This window comes from Oncorhynchus mykiss, chromosome 2 (assembly GCF_057628025.1).
Source record: "Oncorhynchus mykiss isolate SJ-2025 chromosome 2, ASM5762802v1, whole genome shotgun sequence".
Taxonomy (NCBI): domain Eukaryota; kingdom Metazoa; phylum Chordata; class Actinopteri; order Salmoniformes; family Salmonidae; genus Oncorhynchus; species Oncorhynchus mykiss.
In genome coordinates, this window is record NC_143023.1 from 65,701,230 (window position 1) to 65,727,993 (window position 26,764).

Genomic DNA, 26,764 nt, shown 5'->3' on the forward strand with positions numbered 1-26,764 from the left:
CCAACTTTAGGGTACATTACCGCCACCAACTGGACAGGAGTGTGGACCAGAGACAGTGAAGGTCTAAATCCTATCCAATATCGGCTTGAGGAGCTCCCTGCCCCCACCTTTTCCTGGATTTTATACAGGTACAGCTACAGTGCCTTGCGAAAGTATTCTTGAACTTTGCGACCTTTTGCCACATTTCAGGCTTCAAACATAAAGATATAAAAATGTACTCTCCCTATTCCACAACTCTTGCCACTTATTTTTAAGCAGTGTTCTTATTAATCCATTGGCTTCTGCTTTACTGATTGACAATTCCATCTCAACATTAGGATGTTTAAGCGCCTGCTTAGCAATAATATCCACTTTTCTCCCACATGAGCTGGTACGCAGAGGAACATCACAAATAATCTGTTTCAAATTAAATTGTATTTGTCACATGCTCCAAATACAACAGGTGTATTAGACCTTACCGTGAAATGCTTACTTACTCCACCCTATTCAAACACTGCAAAACCTCAAACAATACATCCTGTCTGCTTTGAGTCACACTTGAATTTACACTCATCAGTGTAGCACAGGAGTCAGAGCAGATGACTACCCTGTCTGGCCTCACCTCCTCCACCCACTCTGCAGCCAACATTACGGCCAACAACTCCATTGTGTAAACAGATAAATTATTTCTTGCTCTTTTTGTCACTGCCACCTTAAACTCAGGAACACTAAAAGCTGCTCCTGTCCTCCCTGTTTTAGGGTCCCTAGATTCATCTGTGAATATATTCAAGAAAGTATTTCGTTCTTAAATGTTCACTTACAACTGAATCTACTCCTTCCTCAACATCTCTTACTCTCTCAAGCAACCCTAGATATATCACTGGTTGAGGGAAAAACCAAGGTGGGATAGCAGACAGAACCACAGAGGGGCTAAACTCCCTCCAAAACCACCCCATCTCTCTCACCATCCGCTATCCACCCAAAGCTTGTATTCAGATTTTGTTCATGTTCCCAGCACTCAAGGAGCACCTTTTTTGTAGGATGTGTAACCTTATTTCCTTGTAGATTTACCCAATGTCATGGCTAGCTGTTGTCTTTTTATATTTAACGGCATCTCTACCTGCATTGCTGCCACCGGAGGTCCTTAGTGCTCCACAACATATTCTTAGGGCTTGGGCCTGAAAACATCTAGCTTTTTTAAAGATGTCTGAGCTGCTGATACATATGCTATACTTCCATAATCCATTGATGACCTTAATACCGCTACAGTGCCTTGCGAAAGTATTCTTGAACTTTGCGACCTTTTGCCACATTTCAGGCTTCAAACATAAAGATATAAAAATGTATTTTTTTGTGAAGAATCAACAACAAGTGGGACACAATTATGAAGTGGAACGACATTTATTGGATATTTCAAACTTTTTTAACAAATCAAAAACTGAAAAATTGGGCGTGCAAAATTATTCAGCCCCTTTACTTTCAGTGCAGCAAACTCTCTCCAGAAGTTCAGTGAGGATCTCTGAATGATCCAATGTTGACCTAAATGACTAATTATGATAAATACAATCCACCTGTGTGTAATCAAGTCTCCGTATAAATGCACCTGCAATGTTATAGTCTCAGAGGTCTGTTAAAAGCGCAGAGAGCATCATGAAGAACAAGGAACACACCAGGCAGGTCCGAGATACTGTTGTGAAGAAGTTTAAAGCCGGATTTGGATACAAAAAGATTTCCCAAGCTTTAAACATCCCAAGGAGCACTGTGAAAGCGATAATATTGAAATGGAAGGAGTATCAGACCACTGCAAATCTACCAAGACCTGGCCGTCCCTCTAAACTTTCAGCTCATACAAGGAGAAGACTGATCAGAGATGCAGCCAAGAGGCCCATGATCACTCTGGATGAACTGCAGAGATCTACAGCTGAGGTGGGAGACTCTGTCCATAGGACAACAATCAGTCGTATATTGCACAAATCTGGCCTTTATAGAAGAGTGGCAAGAAGAAAGCCATTTCTTAAAGATATCCATAAAAAGTGTTGTTTAAAGTTTGCCACAAGCCACCTGGGAGACACACCAAACATGTGGAAGAAGGTGCTCTGGTCAGATGAAACCAAAATTGAACTTTTTGGCAACAATGCAAAACGTTATGTTTGGCGTAAAAGCAACACAGCTCATCACCCTGAACACACCATCCCCACTGTCAAACATGGTTGTGGCAGCATCATGGTTTGGGCCTGCTTTTCTTCAGCAGGGACAGGGAAGATGGTTAAAATTGATGGGAAGATGGATGGAGCCAAATACAGGACCATTCTGGAAGAAAACCTGATGGAGTCTGCAAAAGACCTGAGACTGGGACGGAGATTTGTCTTCCAACAAGACAATGATCCAAAACATAAAGCAAAATCTACAATGGAATGGTTCAAAAATAAACATATCCAGGTGTTAGAATGGCCAAGTCAAAGTCCAGACCTGAATCCAATCGAGAATCTGTGGAAAGAACAGAAAACTGCTGTTCATAAATGCTCTCCATCCAACCTCACTGAGCTCGAGCTGTTCCATTCCTTCCCAAGGAGGAATGGGAAAACATTTCAGTCTCTCGATGTGCAAAACTGATAGAGACATACCCCAAGCGACTTACAGCTGTAATCGCAGCAAAAGGTGGCGCTACAATGTATTAACTTAAGGGGGCTGAATAATTTTGCACGCCCAATTTTTCAGTTTTTGATTTGTTAAAAAAGTTAGAAATATCTAATAAATGTCGTTCCACTTCATGATTGTGTCCCACTTGTTGTTGATTCTTCACAAAAAAATACAGTTTTATATCTTTATGTTTGAAGCCTGAAATGTGGCAGAAGGTCGCAAAGTTCAAGGGGGCCGAATACTTTCGCAATGCACTGTATGTATATCATTTTCAGTGCCATTCTATCTGTCCCCCACTCCATTCCTGACAAGCAACGCATCACATTCAATATTTTCTTTCCTTTGACAACTACTCTGTTAATATGCTCCACCCATGTCATTCATGTCAAACCAGACCCCCAGGAACCTAAACCCTTGAGAGTAGCAGTGACCAAAGATTATGGCTATACTGACAAGGTACGTCTCTCAACCCTAACAATGGGAGTCGTTGTCCATAAAGCGGCGCAGCTGGCTGAATAGCTCCCACCTATCCATTCTTTGGATTGGTGGATACATTTCATTATTCAAATTATGTTTTGAATATCCGATAAGGGTTGTTGACGTCAACCACCTGTATTCAATGGAAAGAGATGCTATGCTACTAGCATCATGTCATGAATATGCATAGCCATCTCAAAATATAGTGTTATTTTCTCAAAGTTACCGGGATGTCACGTGTCCTACTTATATCAGTACACCCGTAACAACTTAAACATTACGAAACTTCTATTCGATCAAATAAATCTCACATAGCAAATAAGTCATACATTTTTGTTGTAGACTGAAATTTGACACTCATTGACCTCCATTCAAAAAAGTCCTTGCTTTGTGGGCGAAACAACGAAAAGACGCCACCTGTTGGGCCTCGCTCTTCTTCTTCCTCTCTGTTGTTGATACAAGCTAGCTGGTAGCAGGCACCACCTCCTCACTCCAGTGTTCTGCCAAAAGCACACAGCGTGATCCAACTAGTGCCGCCTGCTGGAGAGGCGAGGTTTAGTTTACTTCTCCGATAGTGCAGTTCACAAGTTCACATCAAAACCATGACCAAAACAGCCTTGGTTGGCTTTTTCACTATGTGGGTGGGAAGATATTTTTGGATACCATTTTTTATTTAAATGTTCAAGATAGAGCCATGGCAAATTAACTCAATCCAGATGAACAAAAACATCCAGTCAATCGCGTTGTCAAGCTCAAACAAATAGTCATGATGAAAATGATTAAGAGCCAGAAAATAACGAATATAAAAATAGTTTATTGCTTTGAGTGGTGGTATACCTAATCAAAACAGAGAAATTGAGGAGTGTCAGATTATGGAGTGGGGGAAGGATGTGATTAGGAAGCTGTACGTGACCATGTTTATCACCACAGGTGATTGGCCAGTCTGGGGTCTCGTCTCAGTCTTTCATCCAGAGCCAGGTATTTCTGGGGGGCTTTGTCCTTATGCCTGAAACACAACCCAAGTCATCCTTCACAAATAATCTAACAAAATAACTATTGAAGTATGTAAACGTCTATACTAAAGCCCAGTCATGTGAACTAATTTCTATACCGATCGTAAATCAAGGCTTTGAAACTGAAACTTTTCAGTGCTTACCTGCTCAGTCGCAGTTTGAGAATATGGATCCTGAACATGGCATCAGAGCAGTAGGCAAGGTATTCATCTTCATCCTCCTTGGTCATAGTGAGCTGGTTCTTCTGGTACCACTGCTGTTTCTGCTGAAGCTCCTGGGTCTCCTAAACATACAGTATGCATTACAATACATGAATAGAGAAACATTACAAAATATAGAGATACCCATCAAGATTAAACCATTGTTTTTCTACCAGGAGTATTCCCAAACCTTGAACCTTTGCTTGTTTTGTGTATTTTAACATTACTGTACAGATATTCACAAAACGGTTTGTTCTTTTGATTCCACTTATCCTGTGCTTTGACATACCCTCTCAAAACGAGCCTGTATGAGGTTGGCCTTATCAATGAGCCGCTGCTTCAGGTCAGCCAGGCAGTCATTCCTCAGCTGTAGAGCAGCCTGTCTGGTCAGGTTCTCTGGGTCACCCAGCTGGGCCAGAAGAGGTGCTAAGAAGTCCAGCTCCTTCTCCTCCTGTCGGAGACGCTCCTCTTTGGCCGTCCGCTCCTGAACGTAAGGTAGAGAGGAATTAGGTTAAGGAGGTTCCTGAGGGTCGGTCAGTCTTCTATGATAAGAGAGTGTGATGCTCACCAATGCCTCTCGGTGGCAGCGTGCTCTCTCATTTCTCGCTGTGTTGTAGATGGAGATGTGGAGCTCAATACTGCTCTCTTCTTGTTCCCTAACACCCAGTATCGCCCTCACCTAAGCAAAAATACAAATGCATATTAGCACTACCAACTACATACCTTCTATTACTTTTCGAATTCTCTCATTTTAAGACGTACTGGAAAAGGCATATCAATTCATGCCAGAATACCCACACAACACATGCATACCTCTTTTTCAGACTCCTTGACTCTGAGAGCAACGCGCTCCTCCTCCTTCATCATATGGACTAGCATTTCATACAGAAAGAGATTCTTACTGGGCTTCTCAAATGGATCTACCTGAAAGCGCATACATAAAAACAATTGGAAAAACACCCTAGTTCACTCAAACCAATTAACAGAAGAATATGTTACCTCAAATTGATGGTGGCGCCAGTAATGAATGTGAATTGGTTGTTGTTTAGGCACTGTTTATTGTCCCTGGTGATGTCTGACCTGGAAAGTGGAGGCCATTTGAGGGGTGAAGGAGTGTGGGTTCTGGGAATCGCCTGAATCTCTGGGCTTTATGAAGTTTCTCCAAGCAGGAATAATCCGGTCGTCCTCCCGGTGGTATGTCACTTGGATCCTGTCCTCAGACACTAGAAAGATACGCTCTGCTACGTCCTCCCCGGCTGGCTTGGACCGGTCTCGATTGAATCGCTCCACCACCTTCTTCTCATAGACCATCGGAGATATCGTCAAAGATGTTCAAATGTTTAACCATATATTTTCCAGTGATGCAGACATGTGTACGACACATTATGGTGGTGTTAAGTTTACCCAAATGGAGTTATGTTTGAATGGTAGTGCAACCAATTATTATCATGTAATGTAAGCAGTATTACCTGTAAAGGGCGTTGCCCCTGGTCAGGTACCTCAGTATTACTGGGGCCGAACACTTTGATACGTTTGCCAAAAACGACATGACGATGGTACATAAAGTCTGGTCGATCCTCAAAGGTCTCTGTCATCTCAAAGGGCATCTCGACCCGCCTGGCCAGCCCGTCTGCTCGGGCATGGCTGTAGAAGTCCATCTGACGCTCCGTCTCCGGAGTCATAGTAATATACCTGTGGGCTTGACAGCAAAACACACATTTGTCATGTATGCACTCTTGTCACTTTTGTCTTTATGTTTAGATACATTATCTGATGTAAATGTTGTAACACGGTTAAGGCAGCTGTCATAAGCTGACACTAGCTGTTATGTCATGATTATGGCAGAGTCATGTAGCCCTTATGGGAGTGGGTTCAAGTTACAGTTACTGTTTTTCCACTTTGTCCAATTTTCTAACAGTTACATTTTAAAGCGTAGCTCCGTCCAGGTCTGAAATGCTCAATAGTGACATTGCTAGTCTTCTTCAGTTCCCGTTCCTCTAGGTGGTCATGCCTGTGTTGGTACCACTCCTTCACAGTGCTGGGCTGGGTACCTACAGAAACTCACCAGAGGGGGACAGGAGGGAACGGGAGTCAGTGTCTGAGGTAGGAGATAAATTAATCAGAGACAGACTCAAGTCAGAGTTCAGATACCAGAGAGAGGAGACATTATTGCTGATCATTTATCAGTGTGCTGGCTTTATCAGTCCACATTTAGGACTTTTACTGTAACACATATTAGGCAATCACAGCACCATGACTCAATATGTCAATAATATGCAACTCACAGTCGAGGTCTGAGTATGAGGTCAAGCGTGTCACAAGACCATCCGGGAGGAGGTAGGGTGCAAACTTTTCCAGCTTGGCCTTCCGATACTGGATAACTTTCATGCCCCCAGGGCAGCGTGTCTCCATGTCTGGACAAAGTCACAAAGGTCACTCAGGCCAGACAGATGGAGCATGTAACATTTGATAAGGATAGGAGACATGAGAGTGGGTTAGGCTGGTTAATCCATGCCAGAAGGTCCAGTTAGTTATGTAAGATTATGAGGCTGAGTAAAGCGGAGAGCCAGTAGGTGGCACTCTTTCCTCTGGTCTAAAAAAATATCCCAATGCCTCAGGGCAGTGATTGGGGACACTGCCCTGTGTAGGGTGCCGTCTTTCGGATGGGACGTTAAACGGGTGTCCTGACTCTCGGAGGTCATTAAAGATCCCATGGCACTTATCGTAAGAGTATGGGTGTTAACCCCGGTGTCCTGGCTAAAATTCCCAATCTGGCCATCAAACCATCACGGTCACCTAATAATCCCCAGTTTACAATTGGCTCATTAATCCCCCTCCTCTCCCCTGTAACTATTCCCCAGGTCGTTGCTGCAAATGAGAACGTCTTCTCAGTCAATTTACCTGGTAAAATAACGGATCAAAAAATCAAATTAAAATAAAGCAATGAATGACTTACCTTGTTGTGAGATGTTGATTTGATTCACCCAGGATGGAGGCATTTCAAACACCTTGGGCTCATCCACTTCTTCCTTCAGAAAAACAACAAAGTACACATGCTCATAGTGAATCATAGCACAAATATACACCCATGCATGAACTTCACTATTTATTCCCACACGGTCAATGCCATAGAGGGTGTGCAGAATCAAGGGTAAAGTGCACTAGAGCAGAGTTGAGCAAGAGAGTGAGCGAGGGAGTGCGAAATTGGGATTGCACCTCTTCATCATCCTCTGCCTCCTGCTGTTTTTTCATATCAGGGATGAGAAGCAGAGATTGGCCAGTTGTGCCATAGAGCAGATACTCCCACTTCACCGCATCCCCCAGGTCGAAATTCATCTCCTGCAAAAACATCCAGTCATTCCCCAATTTCAATAACACCTTGTCACTAACTCTGTGAGCAAGATATAATACATGTAGTACATGCATACAGTACAAATCACATTGTCACAGACAAGAGGGCATTACTAACCGCACAGCCGAACCGGCAGTCCTGCATGTTGACCCAGTAGTTCTGATGGTTCCAGATGCTCTCTATGCCCAGGAAGCATTTGTTGGTGGTGGATAAACTCTTCCCTGTGAGTGGGTTAATGAAGAAATTCTCCGGAACCTCCCGGTTGCCAGACAGAATGAGAACCCAGCAGTGGACCCGCAGGCCCAACAGGGGATCTGGGGGTAGGCGCTCTCGCTCCTTAGGCACATAACAGAGGGACAGTCACAGACATATACACTGTGCTCAAAAAAGGACAATACATTGACAATTCATTTGTTTCTCAGAGAGTGTTTCTGGAGTTGCCTCCATACCTCTTGAAGTCTCTCTGCCTCCTGCTGTTTCTTCAGGAGGATAGCCTGTGCATCAGCCTGTCTGCGTTCCTCCTGACGCTGCTCAAAGCCACTGCGAAGGTCCCGTGGTGGTTTCACTGAGTACTTCTTCACCTGCCGCTTCTGCTCAGTAGCCTTTCCCTGAAACACACAAACCCGCAGGAAAACCACAAGAGTGATGCAATTGTGCTATAAGGGACGGATGCAGTGAAATTACATACTGTAATTTGAACATGAAATGAAAGCAGATATACCAGTTCAGTGGTACTGGAGGGCAATGTACAGGCCGTGTAGCCAGGTTGCTATAGGTCACTCACCTTAACATGTGTAACCAGTAGGGGACATTCCTGGAGGGACTGGTTGAGGAGACACATTTCCTTCACAGCGTATCCACTAACACAGTAGGCATTGTAGCCTGCACCCAACAACAGGCTACACAGCAGAGTAGAGAAATCAAAGCAGGAGCCTCGCTGAGTCTGCATCAACCAGGTTGGAGAGTAGAGGTGTCTTGGCTAGAGATAAAGAACATTACTCCTTGCGTCTCTTATATACAAAAGTAAATGCACCAAATCTTCTATTAGTATTATATCATTTTTAGGACAAGCGAAAAGATGTCTCTCTCCCTTACCGGGTCAATGGGAGGATCCAGTGGCTTTAAAGACAAGAACTCTGACACAAAGCTTGCACATCCCTCCCAGCTGTACAGCTCCGGGTATGAGAGCAAGGTGGGCCTCAAGGTTGTACTGACAAATTTCTATTTTGGCCGTTAGAAAGATAAGAGTGACAAAAATGCCCATTCAAAGATGGGATGTTGGAGGAACATAGGAAGTATGGGTGTCAGTGTGCACAACAAACATGTCACAGAGAAAACAAAGTCAAAGGTGAGTGTAATTGTGTATGCTGTGGAGTTTACCTGGACTCCACACTCATTGAGTGGGCTCAGCAGAAGGGGTTTTCGGTCAGGGTAAAGGTGCACATACTGGCAGCAGAAGTTGTCGGCGATGGCAAGCAGCAGCTTTTCCTGTGGTGAGTTTTCTTTATAAGAGGTTGGGTATTGGGACAGGTCAACCTCCTGTGCCCGTTCTGGCCTGTTAGGATTGGATTTGAGCATGAGTGTTGATGCAGCTGTCTAAGCATGTAGTAGGGATGTGAATACAATAAGATGATGTATGTATGTGAGAGCACTCTACGTCATTGTGCAAGTAATCATGACATTGAACATAAACATCCTGTATGTTTATACTTTTAGGTAGAAAGCCATATGAATCAATAACCATGTGCCCTAGTTAAACATGACTAAAAGTGTAACAAAAGTAACCTCACAGGGAACACGGTGTTGGGGTTATTTGTATGTTGCAGAGGGTCTCCTCTAGTTTAAGCAGATCCTCGTTAACCTCATCCTGTCGATCCTCTTCAGCTTCATCAATGGCAACCTCTTTGTCAGACTCCACTTTAGGCAATACCTCCATCTAGAAACAGCTATTTATTTAGGCATATCAATAACTAACATTCACATTTTCTCATAACTAATATAGTGGGTTATTTATGGGTGCGTTCGTAAATTAATTTTGGCTATCTAATCCGATTTCAGAGCACTCGTTTGAGTGTGCCGGGCGCAGAATAACTGATGAATTTACGAGCATGCAACGGCCGTTGAACATGACAGGTGTCCGTAAAGGTTGGCAAAAACAATTAATTAAATTGTTGCTAGCAGCAGCTACAGTCACTAACGCTCTAGATAACATTAAAAAAGTTATGAACGCTCGGATACGCTCTGAATATACGAACGGCCCAGAGTGGACTCTGACACACTGGAGGCAATTCACGAACGGCCCAGAGCACACACTGGGGGAAATTTATGAACGGACAATCTGAAAACGCTCAATATTTACGAACGGCCCATAGCGGACTCTGACACACTGGAGGCAATTTACGAACGCACCCTATTTTGACGCTTAGTTGACGTCAACATCCATGTGAGCTAACGAGAGCTAGCTTGCAAAACTAGCAGCGTTTAACGTTAGCTACCAAACAGGCGGCAGACATCCGTAATCCAGAGAATAACACATTTCCAAACTTCTATGTAGAAATATTCTACATAGCAACTATTACCAGATTAAACAGTTTATTGAGAACGATAAACGTTTCTTTATGCCGGTTACCTTGGATTAGACAAGATGTTTGTTGTCGTCTGCCTGTCGTTTACCGTCTATCTCCATAGTAACGGAAATTGTTTGACGTGTTCAATTCTGGATTCCTACCCACGATTTCGCGCAGCTAGAGATGTAATTCCCGGAATCATGGTCGATTAAATAAAGTAGCCAAACATTTAATGAATTATATTTGTTAATGATATTATTAATAGGAAATGTGGAGTTATGTCACATGTGCAGCTAACAAAAATATATGGAAATGTGTGCTCTATCCAAAATTAAACCAACTGATTTAAGCATTAGACTACTGCAAAAATGGAGGAGAAAAGTGGAAAGGGAGAAGGTAAGAAATGTTTGTCTGCTCTTTATTAAATACCAAAATTGGGTAAACAAATTAATAAAAATCGTCATAAATAGAAAAATATAGCCTATCAGTTATATGGTTTATAAATGTATATTTATACACACGTCATTGATCTAGAGCGATTTACAGGAGGGCAATGACAGATTTTTCACCTAATTGGCTCGGGAATTAATCCCAATCCCCTGTCCCCGCAGGAGGCCTTTTGCCTCTTAGTAGGCTGTCATTGTACATGCGAATTTGTTCTTAATTGACTTGCCTAGTTAAATAAAGTTTCAATAAAAAATGTGTGACTGTAACTGTGCTGCTGGCAACAATTTAATAAAACATTTTTGTTGCCAATGTTTACCTTCTGACACCGGTCACATTCAACAGGTGCTGCTCATGTATCGGCTGCAGATACGCAAAACAACGCTTGATTTAAAACGTAATTTTTTTTATGAATTATTATAAAAAATTGCCACCAACAGAACGTTACACTATATATACAAAAGTATGTGGACACCCCTTCAAATTAGCTGATGTGGCTATTTCAGCCACACCCGTTGCTAACAGGTGTATACAATCGAGCACACAGCCATGCAATCACCATAGACAAACATTGTCAGTAGAATGGCCTTACTGAAGAGCTCAGTGACTTTCAATGTGGCACTGTCATAGGATGCCACCTTTCCAACAAGTCAGTTTGTCAAATTTCTGCCCTGCTAGAGCTTCCCCGGTCAACTGTAAGTGCTATTATTGTGAAGTGGAAACGTCTAGGAGCAACAATGGCGACGTCGAACACCGGAGGGGAGGAGCAGGAGTAGACGTGACACACCTTTAGCAGCGATTACAGCCTTGAGGCTTCTTGGGTATGACGCTTCAAGCTTGGCGCACCTGTATTTGGGGAGTTCATCCCATTCTTCTCTGCAGATCCTTCAAGCTCTGTCAGGTTGGGTGGGGAGCATCACTGCACAGCTATTCTCAGGTCTCTCCAGAGATGTTCGATTGGGTTCAAGTCCAGGCTCTTGCTGGGCCACTCAAGGACATTGAGACTTGTCCCGAAGCCACTCCTGCGTTGTCCTGTTGAAAGGTCAACCTTCGCCCCAGTCTGAGGTCCTGAGCCCTCTGGATTAGGTTTTCATCAAGGATCTTCTCAGTACTTTGTTCCGTTCATCTTTCCCTCGATCCTGACTAATCTCCCAGTCCCTGCCGCTGAAAAACATCCCCACAGCATGATGCTCCCACCACCATGCTTTACCGTAGGGATGGTGCCAGGTTTCCTCAAAACATGGTGCTTGGCATTCAGGCCAAAGAGTTCAATCTTGGTTTCGTCAGACCAGAGAATCCTATTTCTCATGGTCTGAGAGTCCTTTAGGTGCCTTTTGGCAAACTCCAAACGGACTGACGTGCCTTTTACTGAAGAGTGGTTCCGTCTGGCCACTCTAACAAAAGGCTTAATTGGTGGAGTGCTGCAGAGATGGTTGTCCTTCTGGAAGGTTGCCCCATCTCCAAAGAGGAACACTGGAGCTCTGTCAGAGTGACCATCGGGTTCTTGGTCACCTCCCTGATGAAGGCCCTTCTCCCCCGTTTGCTCAGTTTGGCTGGGCGGCCAGCTCTAGGGAGAGTCTTGGTTGTTCCAAACTTCTTCCATTTAAAAATGATGGAGGCCACTGTGTTCTTGGGGAACTTCAATGCTGCAGACATTTTTTGGTACCTTTCCCCAGATCTGTGCCTTCAACCTCATGGCTTGGTTTTTGCTCTGACATGCTCTGTCAACTGTGGAACCTTATATAGACAGGTGGGTGCCTTTCCAAATCATGTCCAATCAATTGAATGTACCACTGGTGGACTCCAATCAAGTTGCAGAAACATCTCAAGGGTGAGAAACAGGGTCTGAATGATGGGGTATTGTGTGTAGATTGATGAGGGAAAAAAGTTATTTCATCAATTTTAGAATAAGGCTGTAACGTAACAAATTTGGAAAAAGGCAAGGGCTCTGAATACATTCTGAATGCACTGTAAATCTTACCAAATGTTGCTTTTTTCTGTCAGAAAATAGACATTTCCCTTAAGAGGGTGGCGTTTTCCCACAAATTACCCAATGTGTTTAAGTACTATCTATCCAGATGTAATGTACATGAAATAACTATATTCTTGCTATGGAACTACTGTGAAAAAAATGCAATGTATGTAAAAATGTGTGTAGGATGTACATGTAACAAAAAAAAATTGCAAACAATTTCAAAAGTAAAATAATAAGTAACCAAACCAGAAGAAAGGGCAATAGCCTTACTACATTTTTTCTGGGGGTGGGCACAATTTTTTTCCAAAATGAATAAAAAATAAAAATGATGCTGACATCTAAAATGTAATTTCCCAGCCAGAAATGAGGCCATTAACATATTGTTCCATATTACCAGGCAGGTGTGCTATTTAACAATACTCATTGTCAATTGATTAAGCATCGTGGTTAGAAATAAATAGGCTTGAGGGTTTCGCATCTGCATTTACCCTATTAGGCTAATCATTAGCTAGATAAGAACTCTGAAGTCTAAACCTTAGGCTATCTTGTTGCTAGTTAGCAACATATTGATTACTTGAATGTCCTCCCAAAAATAACGTTCCACTGGCCCTCAGCCAACCAAGGATCATGTACTGTGAATATATTTTAGGCCTGTTTAGCCCTGGTCTTCCATTTGCATTCAACGCCATTGGCGAGCGAATACACCATGCTGCTGCTGAAAACTCAGGCTCTAAAATTGTGCATTTTAGCCAATTAATTTATTGGATTTAAGAAATAAGTGTAGCCTAGTAACACTAGGCTACACTTGAATGCGACAGGCGGAACAATTTCACCATGGAGTTGTCTAATTGTAATGTTGTTTATTCGTTTTTTTTACTGTGGAAAATTTTAATGTGGACAATAATTTTTCATTAGATAATTCAAATAATCAAAGCAGATTCCGGATCTCAGCTCAGCCTACATGGCTATCATTTGGGTCATATAGGTACCGGGTCTCGGACCCAGGTGGACCCGTCCCAATTTAACCTCTGTGTGTAGGTTATAATAAGGGCTAATTGTAGACGTGGCCTCTATAAAAATGCATTGGCTATATCAACAGGCCTATATTTTATATATCATTGTAAAAAGCCAAAACATGTATTGCATGATAATAAAAATATGATATTCAGAAAACCAGCTAACTTTTTTTTTCTTCTAAATGTTTTTTTTTGTATAATCAATAGAAATCTCTAAATGCCGGACTGTAATGAATAATTTACCTTGGGACCATAGCGCAAACAGCCTTGACGGAATGGGACTTGTACAACAATCAATAGGGCAATGGGTATGTGGTAGGCTACACGTTGTGTTTGTCCTTCTCTGTGTGTGTGTGTGTGTCCTTAAATTTCCATATAAATTCAGTTAAACTATAACCCGTCGGCCTTTTACGTTTACTACACGGTAGAAGCACACATCTGCTCTTATAGAAGGACAGATGCGCATCATGTTGATGTTGTTTAGAACGTTACCTGATTTGAGATGCACTTTGAAAGTGCGGTCCAACGATGGTCGAGTAACTGACCTCACATTTTCCCTCTGATTTCGCGCCCCACCTCTTTCACACACAGCATTAATAGGCCAGTTCTCCTCCTCCTGACCTAGTGAGAGACAAGACAACACTGTCAAGATTTGGACAGAATGGGATATGCGCACTGCTGTACCGTGCTCCTTATAGTATTCATTGCGCTACAGCAATCTGCTGGATTTTGGCTCTTCGATGTGGTATTCCCACCAAGTGCCAAACCGCAAAACAAAGTGGCCAACAATAGCACTCCGCCGGTTCTTATAGGTAAGCGTTTTTATTTCTTGATTAGTTTGCTGTGATTTGATTGCACCGTGTTATTTATCATGGAATTCGATGTATGTTTTATGTGATTGTAATATCAGTTGGCTTTCTTGCATACTGAAAGTCCAAAATGTATTTCACAAGACAGGTCGATTTTCTGTCTGGAACTTGAAGCCAGCTCCAGGCCGTTTTCTATGGTATCTGCAGGTGTTGGTATGAATGCTAAGTGAATCCTATGGTCCTAGGCCAGGGATATATATATTTGATTCCTAATGGCATTGGCTGGGATTTGGACTTGGGTGAAGAAGCATACCCCAATTCAGCATAATGGGAGGACAGCCAGCCTATTTCCTCTGGAGAGGAAATCATTTGGGGCCTTGGGGTTCAGGAATAGTTCTGGTAATACTTAATTTTAAGGAGTCATTATTACAGTGTAAATATATGTGTAATTACACTGTAACAAGTCTTGTAGTTAATTGTAATAACTCATAGTTACACTGTAATAACAAAATGTAGCTGGCGGGAATTGCAGTCTGTAATTACAGAGGTGTAACAACAAATGCGTGTTACTAATGGGCAAGTTTCCACTAAATTCACCAAATGTAGTGTTTAGTTTCTTCTGAGTTGCATCTGATTCAGTAATAACTGTCACAAGGTTGTAGTCTCTTGTGGACAAATGGGTGTCCGAGATTACAAAGGTTGGAGGCTCAATAGGCACTAATTACCTCCTGTGAATGCGCACTCTTCAAAATGTCTACTCAATGTTGTTGCTGCTATCACTTGCCCCCAATAAGTGTAACATCTGGGTTAACTTGATTTACTTTACAATAACAGATCAGATATAGGCCAGCCTCACTGACTGAAGTCTACCATACGGGAGTCATTCCACATTATAATACAAAAATAACTTGTAATGTATGTGCACGTTATCGATGATGACAACCTGAACCTAAACCCACAAGTACACCACAGAGTACATGTAATATCTGCATAAGTACAATGTAATTACTAGGTGTTACACAGGATATAACTTGTGTATCTTGAGGGGTACTTACTTGTAATTATTGTGTACTTATATAGTAAATTACTTATCCTGACAATCTGGCCCTTATTTTAAGGCTTCCGAGAGCGCCATCCAAGTGGGAGGTTAAACACACTAGTACCCACAGAGTACATGTAATATCTGCATAAGTAAAATGTCATTACTAGGTGTAATACAGAATATAGATAGTTAAAATGAAGTGTAACTTCTTGAGGGTTACTTACTTGTAATGAATGTGTACTTTTATATAGTAAATTACTTATCCTGACAACCTGGCCCTTATTTCAAGGCTTCTGGAAGCACCATCCAAGTGGGAGGTTAAACACACTAGTACACAACAGAGTACATGTAGTATCTACACAAGTACAATGTAATTACTAGGTGTTAGCTAGTTAAAATGAAGTGTATCTTGAGGGGTACTACCTTGTAATTATTGTATACCTACAAAGCTCGTTACCCAATTTGACAATCTAATTGTCAGCTTCTGAGAGCACCATCCAAGTGAGAAAATAAACACACTAGTACTAAACATAGTATCTGTAATAGCTGCATAAGGACACGGTTGTCGCTAGTTACACTGCAAAATTACTGCAGTACAAAAACATTTTTGGGGGGGATGCAGTACTTGCAGAATACTGGAGTTATACTGCACTCTAACAGCAATCTATTTTCGTAAGGGAAGTGAAGTGTAACTTTATAGTTACCCATGAGCAATTTCTATATAATTACTTATTACTCATTACCAAATGAAAATGCCTACAAACAAAAGATGAGCTTCTACTTTAGTCAACTTTATTGCAAAAATACATTACATTTCATACAAATAATAACTTGATGTATTGTTTGTTTAATCTAATTAGTCAAATTATTAATCTAAGATATACAGACCTACTCAATAACATAAAAATAACTATTCTAGTGGTGACTCAAATCTGTAGCCTATATAATGGTGATTAACCTAGATAGCTAGCTAATACAAAAATGGGATGGTCTTTTTATACCCTTTTTAACATTACAAGTAACAATGGAAATTGACAACTCTGTCTCTGACTCTGTCTTCATCCGTTTATTTCTTGTCAACATTTTCCAATCCCGGAGTCTGAGATCTTGTGGGAATCAGTGGTAGAGAAGAATAATGTATAACAACTTAGCATAGGCACTATATATTACCCCTATTTCTCATCATCATGATTTCTAGGCATGCAGCCAGCTAAGCTTAGCTAGTTGTTGTGTTATCCAGCTAGCAATAATAGTGCTTGTGTTGACACAAGTAGCTAACTAGCTAGATAATGTTAACATGCTGGGTGTCTCACGTAATACAGTGCATTTGGAAAGTATTCAGACCCCTTGACTTTTTCCACATTTTGTTATGTTACAGTCCTATTCTAAAATGGGTTAAATAAAACATTTTCCTCACCACCTATGGTAGTCCACCTGTGGTAAATTCAATTGATTGGACATGATTTGTAGAGGCACACACCTGTCTATATAAGGTCCCACAGTTGACAGTGCATGAATTGTCCATAGAGCTCCAAGACAGGTATGTGTCGAGGCACAGATTTGGGGAAGGGTACCAAAACATTTCTGCAGCATTGAAGGTCCTCAAGAACACAGTGGCCTCCATTATTCTGAAATGGAAGAAGTTTGGAACCCCCAAGACACATCATAGAGCTCGCCGCCCAGCCAAACTGAGCAATCAAGGGAGAAGGGCCTTGGTCAGGGAGGTGACCAAGAACACGATGGTCACTGACAGACCTCCAGAGTTCCTCTTTTTAAGATGGGAGAAACTTCCAGAAGGACAACCATCTCTGCAGCATTCCACCAATCAGGCCTTTATTGTAGAGTGGCCGGACAGAATCCACTCCTTAGTAAAAGCCACATGACAACCTGCGTGGCTTCGAGAAAAGTATTTGAATGTCCTTGAGTGGCCCAGTCATAGCCCGGACTTGAACCCTGTTGAACATCTCTAGAGAGACCTGAATATAGCTGTGCAGTGACGCTCCCCATCCAACCTGACAGAGCTTGAGGTTTTGCAGAGAAAAACGGGAGAAACTCCCCAAATACAGGTGTGCCAAGCCTGTAGCGTCATACCCAAGAAGCCTCGAGGCTGTAATTGCTGCCAAAGGTGCTTCAACAAAGTACTGAGTAAAGGGTCTGAATACTTATCTAAATGTGATATTTCAGTTTGTTATATACATTTGCAAAAATGCATATTTTTTGGGGGTTCGTCATTATGAGGCCATTATTTAATCCATTTTAGAATAAAGCTGTAACGTAACAAAATGTGGAAAAGGTCAAGTGGTCTGAATACTTTATGAAAGGACTGTACCCTTGGGGTACGGATATCTTGAGAACAAGGTTCAGGGAAGATAAGACCATTGAGCCTAGCTAACGTTAGCTAGTGAGTAGCAACCATAGTCCACTTTTTGCCAGCTTTAGGTAGCTAGTTAGCTAGTCAAGGTTAAAAAACTAGCTAGCTAGCTAAAGTGCTAGCTAATTTTAAAAACGCTAGCTAACTGCCTATGCTAAATTGTCCCGCAGAATTAATGTATCCAAAAATTGTATGGGAAACTTACTTTCTCTTTCCTGTGTTGACGATTTTGGCCTACAACACTTTGTTTCGTTCACTGAAATCTTTAATGTCTGGATTTTGCACACTGAGCGTGTACTCCAGGGGTTGACAAACTTTTCAACTCAGGCCCCCCTTCCAGCATTTGGGCAAAAAAATCTAGCTAAAAAACTTTAGCTGACAATTTATAAATAGCTCTCTAACATATATTTAACCTTTATTTAACTAGAACACATTCTTATTTTCAATGGCAGCCTAGGAACAGTGGATTAACTGCCTTGTTTAGGGGCAGAACGACAGATTTTTACCTAGTCAGTTTGAGGATTTGATCTTGCAACCTTCCAGGTACTAGTCCACTAGTAACTAGGCTACCCTGCCTCCCCAAATGCATTGACCAATTTCGAAAATGCACCTTGTGCATTCTACTATTACAACTTTCAAGAGTAAGTTGAAACCTGGACTGAGTGCCTTAAATATATACAGTACCAGTCAAAAGTTTGGATACACCTACTCATTCTCGGGTTTTTCTTTATTTTTACTATGTTCTACAATGTAGAATAATATTGAAGACATCAAAACTGTGGAATAACACATTTAGAATCATGTAGTAACCAAAAAAGTGTTAAACAAATCAAAATATATTTTATATTTGAAATGTTTGAAAGTAGCCACCCTTTCCCTTGATGACAACTTTGCACACTCTTAGGCATTCTCTCAACCAGCTCCATGAAGTAGTCACCTGGAATGCATTTACATTAACAGGTATGCCTTGTTAAAAGTTAATTTGTGGAATTTCTTATCTTCTTAATGCGTTTGAGCCAATCAGTTGTGTTGTTACAAGTTAGGGGTGGTATACAGAAGATAGCCCTATTTGGTAAAAGACCAAGTCCATATTATTATTAGGCCTCCCGGGTGGCGCAGTGGTTAAGGGCGCTGTATTGCAGCGCTAGTTCTGCCATCAGAGAATCTGGGTTCGCACCCAGGCTCTGTCGTAACTGGCCGCGACCGGTAGGGATGTCCTTGTCTCATCGCGCACCAGTGACTCCTGGGGGGCCAGGCGCAGTGTACGCTAACCAAGGTTGTCAGGTGCACGGTGTTCCCTCCGACACATTGGTGCGACTGGGTTGGATGCGTGCTGTGATAAGAAGCAGTGCGGCTTGGTTGGGTTGTATATCGGAGGACGCATGACTTTCAACCTTCGTCTCTCCCGAGCCCGTACGGGAGTTGTAGCGATGAGACAAGATAGTAGCTACTAAAAAACAATTGAAAACTAGCTAGCTAGCTAAATGGCAATAACTTATCCTCTGCAGCAGAGGTAACTCTACGCCTTCCTTTCCTCTAGCGATCCTCATGCGAGCCAGTTTCATCATTGCACTTGATGGTTTTTGCGACTTGAAATTTTCCATATGGAAACAACTTTCTCTTTGCTTATTTGAGCTGTTCTTGAACGGATGATCTACGCATGTGTGGTTCCCACCGTGAAGCATGGAGAAGGAGGTGTGATGGTGCTTTGCTGTCTGTGATTTATTTAGGAATCAAGGCACACTTAACCAGCATGGCTACCACAGCATTCTGCGGCAATACGCCATCCCATCTGGTTTGCGCTGCATCAGATGAACTGGCCTTCAAAATCACCCGACCTCAACCCAATTGAGATGGTTTGGGATGAGTTGGAATGCAGAGTGAAGGAAAAGCAGCCAACAAGTGCTCAGCATATGTGGGAACTCCTTCAAGACTTTTGGAAAAGCATTCCAGGTGCAGCTGGTTGAGAGAATGCCAAGTGTGCAAAGCTGTCATCAAGGCAAAGGGTGGCTACTTTGAAGAATCTCAAATCTGAAATATATTTCGATTTTTTAAATATTTTTTTTGCTTACTACATGATTCCATATGTGTTATTTCATAGTCTTGATATCTTCACTATTATTCTCCAATGTAGAAATGTAGAAATGAACCCCGCACCCGCCCTGCCGACTCCTTTTTATTTTATGTGAACTGTTGGTGTCACACCCTGACCTTAGTTATCTATGTTTCATGTATTATTTTGGTCAGGTCAGGGTGTGACGAGGGTGGGTATGTGTGTTTTTGTCCTGTCTAGGGTTTTTGTATATCTATGTGTTTTATGTATGTCTAGGTAATGTAGGTCTATGGTGGCCTGAATTTGTTCCCAATCAGGAGCAGCTGTTTATCATTGTCTCTGATTGGGGATCCTATTTAGGTTGCCATTTTACATTTTGGTTTTGTGGGTTATTGTCTATGTGTAGTTGCATGTCAGCACTCGGTCGATATAGTGTCACGATTGTTTAGTTGTCTTGCTTTATTTAAAGAAGGAAGTATTCATATCACGCTGCGCCTTGGTCTCCTCTATACGATGAACGTGACAATTGGGCCAGGGCATCAGACTCCAGCTCTGTATTGCAAAATTGTGTCAATGAATTGGTCAGTGTTCAATTGGTTTACACTTATCACGTGGTTTGTGCAGGCTGAAATATGGTGCGTTGGGATGCTATTGGAAACTTTAACATTTGTAACAAACAAAATCAAGCATTTGTTGTTACAGCCCTGTAATTAGACTCAAATTACCACATGTTATTAATGTTACTATTATTACAATTAATTAGCCTTAAATGAAGTGTAACCATTATTTTTATTGGTCAATGTCTTGTGTCTGTTTGATGGGACAAATCACATTGACAGTTGTGAAACAAGGGAAAACACAAATCTCTACGTTGACTTTGTCTTGTCATCCTTTTCTTCATCTACCCTTGTTGTATCCTCTTTTTAAACTACTTTATTGTAAACTGTGATGATTGTCTCTACATTTTCTAAACTTGCCTCCTTGCTCATCTGGCTTCTAAGTTCTAACATTTTTCCACTTTTGACCAGTACCTGGGAACCTAGGAAACCAGCTTGAGGCCAAGATTGACAAGCCAAGCCTTGTGCATTGGATGTGCTACAAAAAGACAGATGACTTTTTCACACTTTGGATTGACCTGAATATGTTCATGCCAATTGGGCTTGACTGTTGGATCGATAATATAAGGTGAGGGGGAGAATGAATCTGATCTATGTCAAAATAATTCTGTTTATATCTTATAAATTCAATCATTTCAATTAGCAAATTTGCTAATTGTTCTTTGCTGTATTAATGAATAATGCACTGTAATAGAAGAGAGAAGCATACAACCGCAACTCTATCTTCACAAGTTTGGTTTTGAGTGCGAGGCATTTTAGTGGTTGGGATCATTTCCTTATGCAATAACATCCTGTACATACTGAATATTTCCTGCTACAGAATTGTATACAATAGGACAACTCGCAAGACCTCCAATTCTGCAGGGGTGACGGTGAGAGTGCCTGGTTTTGGACAGACCTATTCTGTTGAGTTCTTGGACACAAACAAGTTGTCAGGTGAGAACAACCATAATGAGGACATCTGTTCCTATAATTGTTTTCTTTTTGATTATGATTTCATTAAATGAAACCTGTCCTTTTCCAGGATATTTTCACACTATGGTTACACATTTGGTCAACATGGGATATGTCCGTAATGAGACTGTCCGAGCAGCACCATACGACTGGAGGGTAGCTCCAAGTAAGTGACATCATGGACACACACACACCATCCAACTGACAATAACATTCCTGTAAAACAAAAGTACAACTCATTCATTGTTTATGCATACTTGCTTTCTCATTATGTGGCCTATTTGTCTCTCCTTATCAGACGAGCAGGAGGAATACTTTGCACGACTGAAGAAGCTGATTGAGGATATGTACGAGCAGTATCAACAACCACTTTACCTCTTGGGACACAGCATGGGAAGCAATTATGTCCTCTACTTCTTATATCAGCAGACCCAGACTTGGAAAGACCAATACATCAAAGGCTTCATTTCACTTGGAGCACCCTGGGGTGGGGCAGTCAAGCCTATTCGAGTGCTAGCATCAGGTACTATAAGTCAAAGTCTGGTGGACAGATTGAAACAACCTTACCTATAGTAGAAACTTAACCTAAAAAAAAAAAACTGATAACCGTGTGGAAGTAGTTTTTACTGTCCTGTAAATCACATTGACAGTAATCGGTACATATTGCAAAATCATTTTACTAGTGATGATGCCCACATCTTCATTTTCCTGAAAGGGTGGTAGGACTGGTTTGTCTGGATTACTTTGGCGAGTCACACATTGATGAAAGATTGCCAAGAGAAAATAATTTATGATAACAATTGTTTCTGCAGGTGAAAATGATGGCATCCCAATGGTATCCAACATCAAGATCCGGGAGGAGCAACGCATGACCACAACAAACCCCTGGATGCTTCCATTTGAAGAGGCATGGCCTGCAGACCATGTCTTCATCTCCACACCCTCATTCAACTATACCCACCAGGACTACCAGCGCTTCTTCAAAGACATTGACTTTGAGGATGGCTGGTTCATGTGGGAAGACACCAGAAACCTGACAGCTGGTCTGCCCCCTCCTGGTGTTGAGGTATACTGCTTCTATGGTGTGGGGCTGCCCACACCGGTTACCTATATTTATGACGACCAGTTCCCAAATGTAGACCCTATAGACTATGTGTATGCTGATGGGGATGATACAGTGGGCAGTCTTAGCATGAGTTTATGTAAGCGTTGGATAGGAAAGCAAGCACAGCCTGTCTATGTCAAGGAGTTCAGGGCCATGCCCCACTTGGAAATAGTATTCAATAGCAAGGTTCTCAACGTGGTCCAGAGTATCCTGGAAGGAAGATATGGGGAAGAGGATTCTACATTCCATGAGACTGATGAACGTCCCATTGGCTCTGCAGTCATGCAAGATCAAGTCCAGCCGGACAAGGCTCCCAAATCTACACTGTAAGCTTTTGGGGAGAAAATAATTCACTCTCCCAATGTACATACAATTACTGATGTAGTAGCTACTGAGTTGGACTTACACACTGAGTGTACAAAACATTAAGAACACCTGCTCTTTTCATGACGTAGACTGAACAGGGGAACCCAGGTGAAAGCTATGATCCCTTATTGATGTCACTTGTTAAATCCACTTCAATCAGTGTAGATGAAGGTGAGGGTTAATTAAAGAAGGATTTTTAAGCCTTGAGACATGGATTGTGTATGTGTGCAACTCAATATTAGGTGTTCCTAATGTTTGGTATACTCAGTGTATATGTACACACATCCTAACTAGTATTACTAATGAGATGTGATATAGTATGCATATGCCTCTTGTTTCATTATGCTTATCTTTTCCTCTTAGCATGATCGGAAATCAAAAAATAAATATGTATTTGGTCAGTGTACGTTTCCTTATTTTGATTTTCGAGTCAAAACAGAGTGGAAAAACAAGACGGCTAAAAACATTTTTGAATTTAAAAAAATAAAATCATAAATCGACTTTCCCATCTATTGTGTCAAAATTGGACATGGAATAATGGCAAACAAATAACAAATTGTATTAAATGTTTTTGTTTTTTTCATACACGGAAGTACACACCCCCTCAGAGTATTCACAGGGTTGGGGAGGGGGGTGGGGTTTAACAGCCTATGTTGGCAGCTAAAAGAAAGGATTAGACTGAAAAATATAAAATAATAATGTTAGCTAACATGCAGAACTTATTATGAAGTTCGCATGCCAATAGCACAAACTTAATAACAACTGAACAAAGTTGGCTTGGACTAGCTGGCTAGCTAGCACTAGCCCTACCTGGTTACTGGATATAGTCATGCTAGATAGTAGTAGCTAGTGGAAGTAAGTTGGTCCCTTCACTTGCAACAAGATGAAGCTGCCCAGTTAGAGCTAACTGCTGCAGAAATGTCAGACTCCTCCAATACTTAGCTAGCTCTTCTGTTGGCTAATAGTCAAACACTAAGTAATGATGAACAGCAGTTACTGTAAATGGATACCTTATCTGGCACATTGCATAGCTATTGCTAAATGGGCAAATAGTTAAAGTTCTAAAGGGAAAATAAACATAAATATGGGTTGTATTTACAATGGTGTTTGTTCTTCACGGATTGCCCTTTTCTTGTGGCTACAGGTCACAAATCTTGCTGCTGTGATGGCACACTGGGGTACTTCACCCAGTAGATATGGGAGTTTATCAAAATTGGATGTGTGTAATCTGAGGGAAATATGTGTCTCTAATATGGTCATGCATTTGGCAGGAGGTTAGGAAGCGCAGCTCAGTTCACACCTCATTTTGTGGGCAGTGTGCACATAGCCTGTCTGCTCTTGAGAGCCAGGTCAGACTACGGCAGCCTTTCTCAATAGCAAGGCTATGCTCACTGAGTCTGTACATAGTCAAAGCTTTCCTTAAGTTTAGGTCAGTCACAGCGGTCAGGTATTCTGCCACTGTGTCCTCTCTGTTAAGGCCAAATAGCATTATAGTTTGCTCTGTTTTTTTGTTAATTCTCAAGTTGTTTTGCTGTAGACACCAATCTCATGTTGCCAGAGCAACTACTTTATCCCCTAATACTAAACTTTGCTCACTCTTATTAAACTGCCTTTTGATTATATCGGTTTATTTCAATGTTTAAATTTGCTTCAAGTGTGTTTTTTTACTAAAAGTTGACAGATGGCACTTGTATGGAGGAATGTGGGTGGCGGGAGAGAGTGGATACATGTTTGTTTTTAAGAAACTCCCTCTCTCCTTACATCCCCTCCTTCTCTTGATGAGTAATAAAAGTAAATGTAATTGCTGCATTTGACCTGTGATCCAAAATCTAATAAAATTGAAGACAAAATGAGATTTCATATTGCGTTGTCTTTACACATCTATTCCCTACTTGCCAAATGCAGACCCCATTTTAGCTCTGTTTAATTTTAAGGTCAAGCACTTTGGATGAAATGTCAAAAATGTGACAGGCTGTATTATCATACTTATGTATGTGTTGGTACTGTATGTACAATAAGGTCTCCAATATTCTTAAATCTGACAAATATTCCCATTAGTTCTCTCTGCTATAAAATAAAGCTGCCACAGATATATGTTAAATACTCAAGCACTGGCTCATTGGAAGAAACATCAATTTTATTTGTATTCAGTCAGGGTCTCAATTTACTGTTGAGAGGTCGAACAGTAGAATAGACAAGGTGCAATTTCACAAGCTCGTTATGTCAGTCACTGACACACTTAATTAGCCCATGTCAGCTAACGTTTTTACATTGGTCAATTAGTCTAGCGGCCCTCTACGAAAACAGCTTTTTAATGTTAAATGTTGGTCAGGATCACCCTAGACACTATGCAGATGAGGAGATCTGAGGTGTGTGTGTGTGTGTGTGTGTGTGTGTGTGTGTGTGTGTGTGTGTGTGTGTGTGTGTGTGTGTGTGTGTGTGAGAGGGAGAGAGAGATGAGAGGAAAGGAAGATTACTTTCTCACAGCAGGAAAAATAATCCTGCAGCAACAGGAAATGTGAATTATTGTGTAGATTATAATGAAATTACAAAACTTTAGATGCCTTTTTATACCTTGAACATTCAGAGAAGTAGGTCAATTGTCACAGCAATAGTAGTGTTCACAACTGAAGAGTATAGCCTACGTCTGCCTTTCAGTAAGCAAGAAAGGATGTTGGTGAAGTATACCCATACCAATAAAAATGCTAATTTTAAGTTGCTGTATTGACTGATGTAACTACATGAAGTTCATGATGATCAGCTAAGACGCCATGCTGTGCTTTTCTCCTGTGGGAACATTCAGAACTCACAGGCACACACACACACACACAGAATAGCTCAATTGAATATTGTTGTATGTGTAAGTACTAGCTAAGTCAGCTATTCAAAGAGCCAGGTAGGTAACCATTTAGAGTAACTGATGTTCATTATTACTCAGTCAATAAACACCCTCAGCTGACAAAAGATGCTAAGCTACAGTAGCTACAGAAATTAATGGAGAAATCTGACATTTCTGCTGCAGGTAGCTCTGGCTGGGCAGCTTCATCTTGTAGCATGTTGAGGGAATAATTTACTTCCACTATCTACTACTAGCTAGCATGACTATAGCCAGTAACCAGGTAGGGCTAGCTAGTCAGTTAGTGGAAGCAAACTTTGTTATGATGTTGTTGAGTTTGTGTTATTGGCATGCTAACTTCATAAAAGGTTCTGCATCTTAGCTAACATGAGTATTTTTCACACTCACACAGTCAAATCCTTTCCTTGTACTGCCAACCTAGGCTTTGTGTTATTCTGAGGGCACAATGTCAACTGATTTTGATTGGGTGTCCAGGGGGTAGAATAAAAAAAATATATATAAAAATATATATATTAGTGTATTAAATATTCTTATGGTTATATACTAGTGGAGTTTACTTCTTGAATGTTTTGAGATTAAATGTTTTCTGAATTAAAGTTATTTCAGACTACAGCTGTTTGTCGGCCACTCCCATCGAATTTCAACACTTCACACGTCACTACTCTAAATTTGATCTGGGGGATATTCTTTTGGTTTGATGATTATTATCTGTTGAGTGTTGTTTTGACCAGTTATGTTTTCATGCTGTGAAACGTGCCAGCAAAGGGATTTCTTTGTGTAGATAAATGTCTCAATTTCCTCATCAGGGGTAACATATCACAGACCATGATGAAGTTGGTTTGAGATTCGATATTCGCCAGACATCTGGACCTTCAAACTTCAATAACTCGCGAACCTTGTCACAACACAACTGATTGGCTCAACCAC

At 41.3% G+C, this 26,764-nt stretch overlaps 2 protein-coding genes across 5 annotated transcripts; one reads left to right on the forward strand and one right to left on the reverse strand.

Moving 5' to 3' along the window:
• Positions 1 to 3,890: 3,890 nt before the first annotated feature.
• drc7 (dynein regulatory complex subunit 7) lies at positions 3,891 to 10,609 on the reverse strand. 2 transcript variants are annotated; one of them, XM_021568538.3, is made up of 18 exons: positions 10,291 to 10,609; positions 9,452 to 9,607; positions 9,042 to 9,216; positions 8,757 to 8,882; positions 8,446 to 8,640; positions 8,111 to 8,269; positions 7,779 to 7,997; positions 7,526 to 7,648; positions 7,266 to 7,338; positions 6,595 to 6,723; positions 6,232 to 6,360; positions 5,779 to 6,008; positions 5,390 to 5,605; positions 5,123 to 5,233; positions 4,878 to 4,988; positions 4,599 to 4,793; positions 4,253 to 4,392; positions 3,891 to 4,102 (listed from the first exon to the last, which is right to left on the reverse strand). In XM_021568538.3, the coding sequence occupies exons 2-18, from the start codon at positions 9,595 to 9,597 to the stop codon at positions 4,018 to 4,020; spliced, it is 2,562 nt and encodes an 853-aa protein (XP_021424213.1). In that variant the 5' UTR covers positions 9,598 to 9,607; positions 10,291 to 10,609; the 3' UTR covers positions 3,891 to 4,017. The 2 variants fall into 2 exon arrangements, with proteins under 2 accessions (XP_021424213.1, XP_021424203.1); XM_021568528.3 differs by having other exon boundaries at positions 9,452 to 9,597; positions 10,291 to 10,588.
• On the forward strand, positions 10,115 to 23,381 carry lcat (lecithin-cholesterol acyltransferase). Of its 3 annotated transcripts, XM_090205049.1 has the most exons (8): positions 10,115 to 10,624; positions 13,871 to 13,971; positions 14,255 to 14,475; positions 20,967 to 21,123; positions 21,376 to 21,491; positions 21,580 to 21,675; positions 21,808 to 22,032; positions 22,322 to 23,381. In XM_090205049.1, exons 3-8 carry the CDS (start codon positions 14,325 to 14,327, stop codon positions 22,942 to 22,944), a joined length of 1,368 nt encoding a protein of 455 aa, XP_090061175.1. In that variant the 5' UTR covers positions 10,115 to 10,624; positions 13,871 to 13,971; positions 14,255 to 14,324; the 3' UTR covers positions 22,945 to 23,381. The 3 variants fall into 3 exon arrangements, with proteins under 3 accessions (XP_090061175.1, XP_090061177.1, XP_021424234.1); XM_090205051.1 differs by lacking the exons at positions 13,871 to 13,971; positions 14,255 to 14,475 and having other exon boundaries at positions 10,135 to 10,624; XM_021568559.3 differs by lacking the exons at positions 10,115 to 10,624; positions 13,871 to 13,971 and having other exon boundaries at positions 14,069 to 14,475.
• Positions 23,382 to 26,764: the final 3,383 nt, after the last annotated feature.

Bases quoted from the DNA above. Each gene is read 5' to 3' on its own strand.
- drc7 (XM_021568538.3), bottom strand. From the start codon at position 9,597: ATGGAGGTATTGCCTAAAGTGGAGTCTGACAAAGAGGTTGCCATTGAT. The intron at 5,606-5,778 runs GTAATACTGCTT...GTCTATGAGAAG, and splicing joins AGGGGCAACGCCCTTTACAG to AAGGTGGTGGAGCGATTCAA. The intron at 4,794-4,877 runs GTGAGCATCACA...CCTTACGTTCAG, and splicing joins GCTGCCACCGAGAGGCATTG to GAGCGGACGGCCAAAGAGGA.
- lcat (XM_090205049.1), top strand. From the start codon at position 14,325: ATGGGATATGCGCACTGCTGTACCGTGCTCCTTATAGTATTCATTGCG. The intron at 14,476-20,966 runs GTAAGCGTTTTT...ACTTTTGACCAG, and splicing joins CACTCCGCCGGTTCTTATAG to TACCTGGGAACCTAGGAAAC. The intron at 21,492-21,579 runs GTGAGAACAACC...GTCCTTTTCCAG, and splicing joins GGACACAAACAAGTTGTCAG to GATATTTTCACACTATGGTT.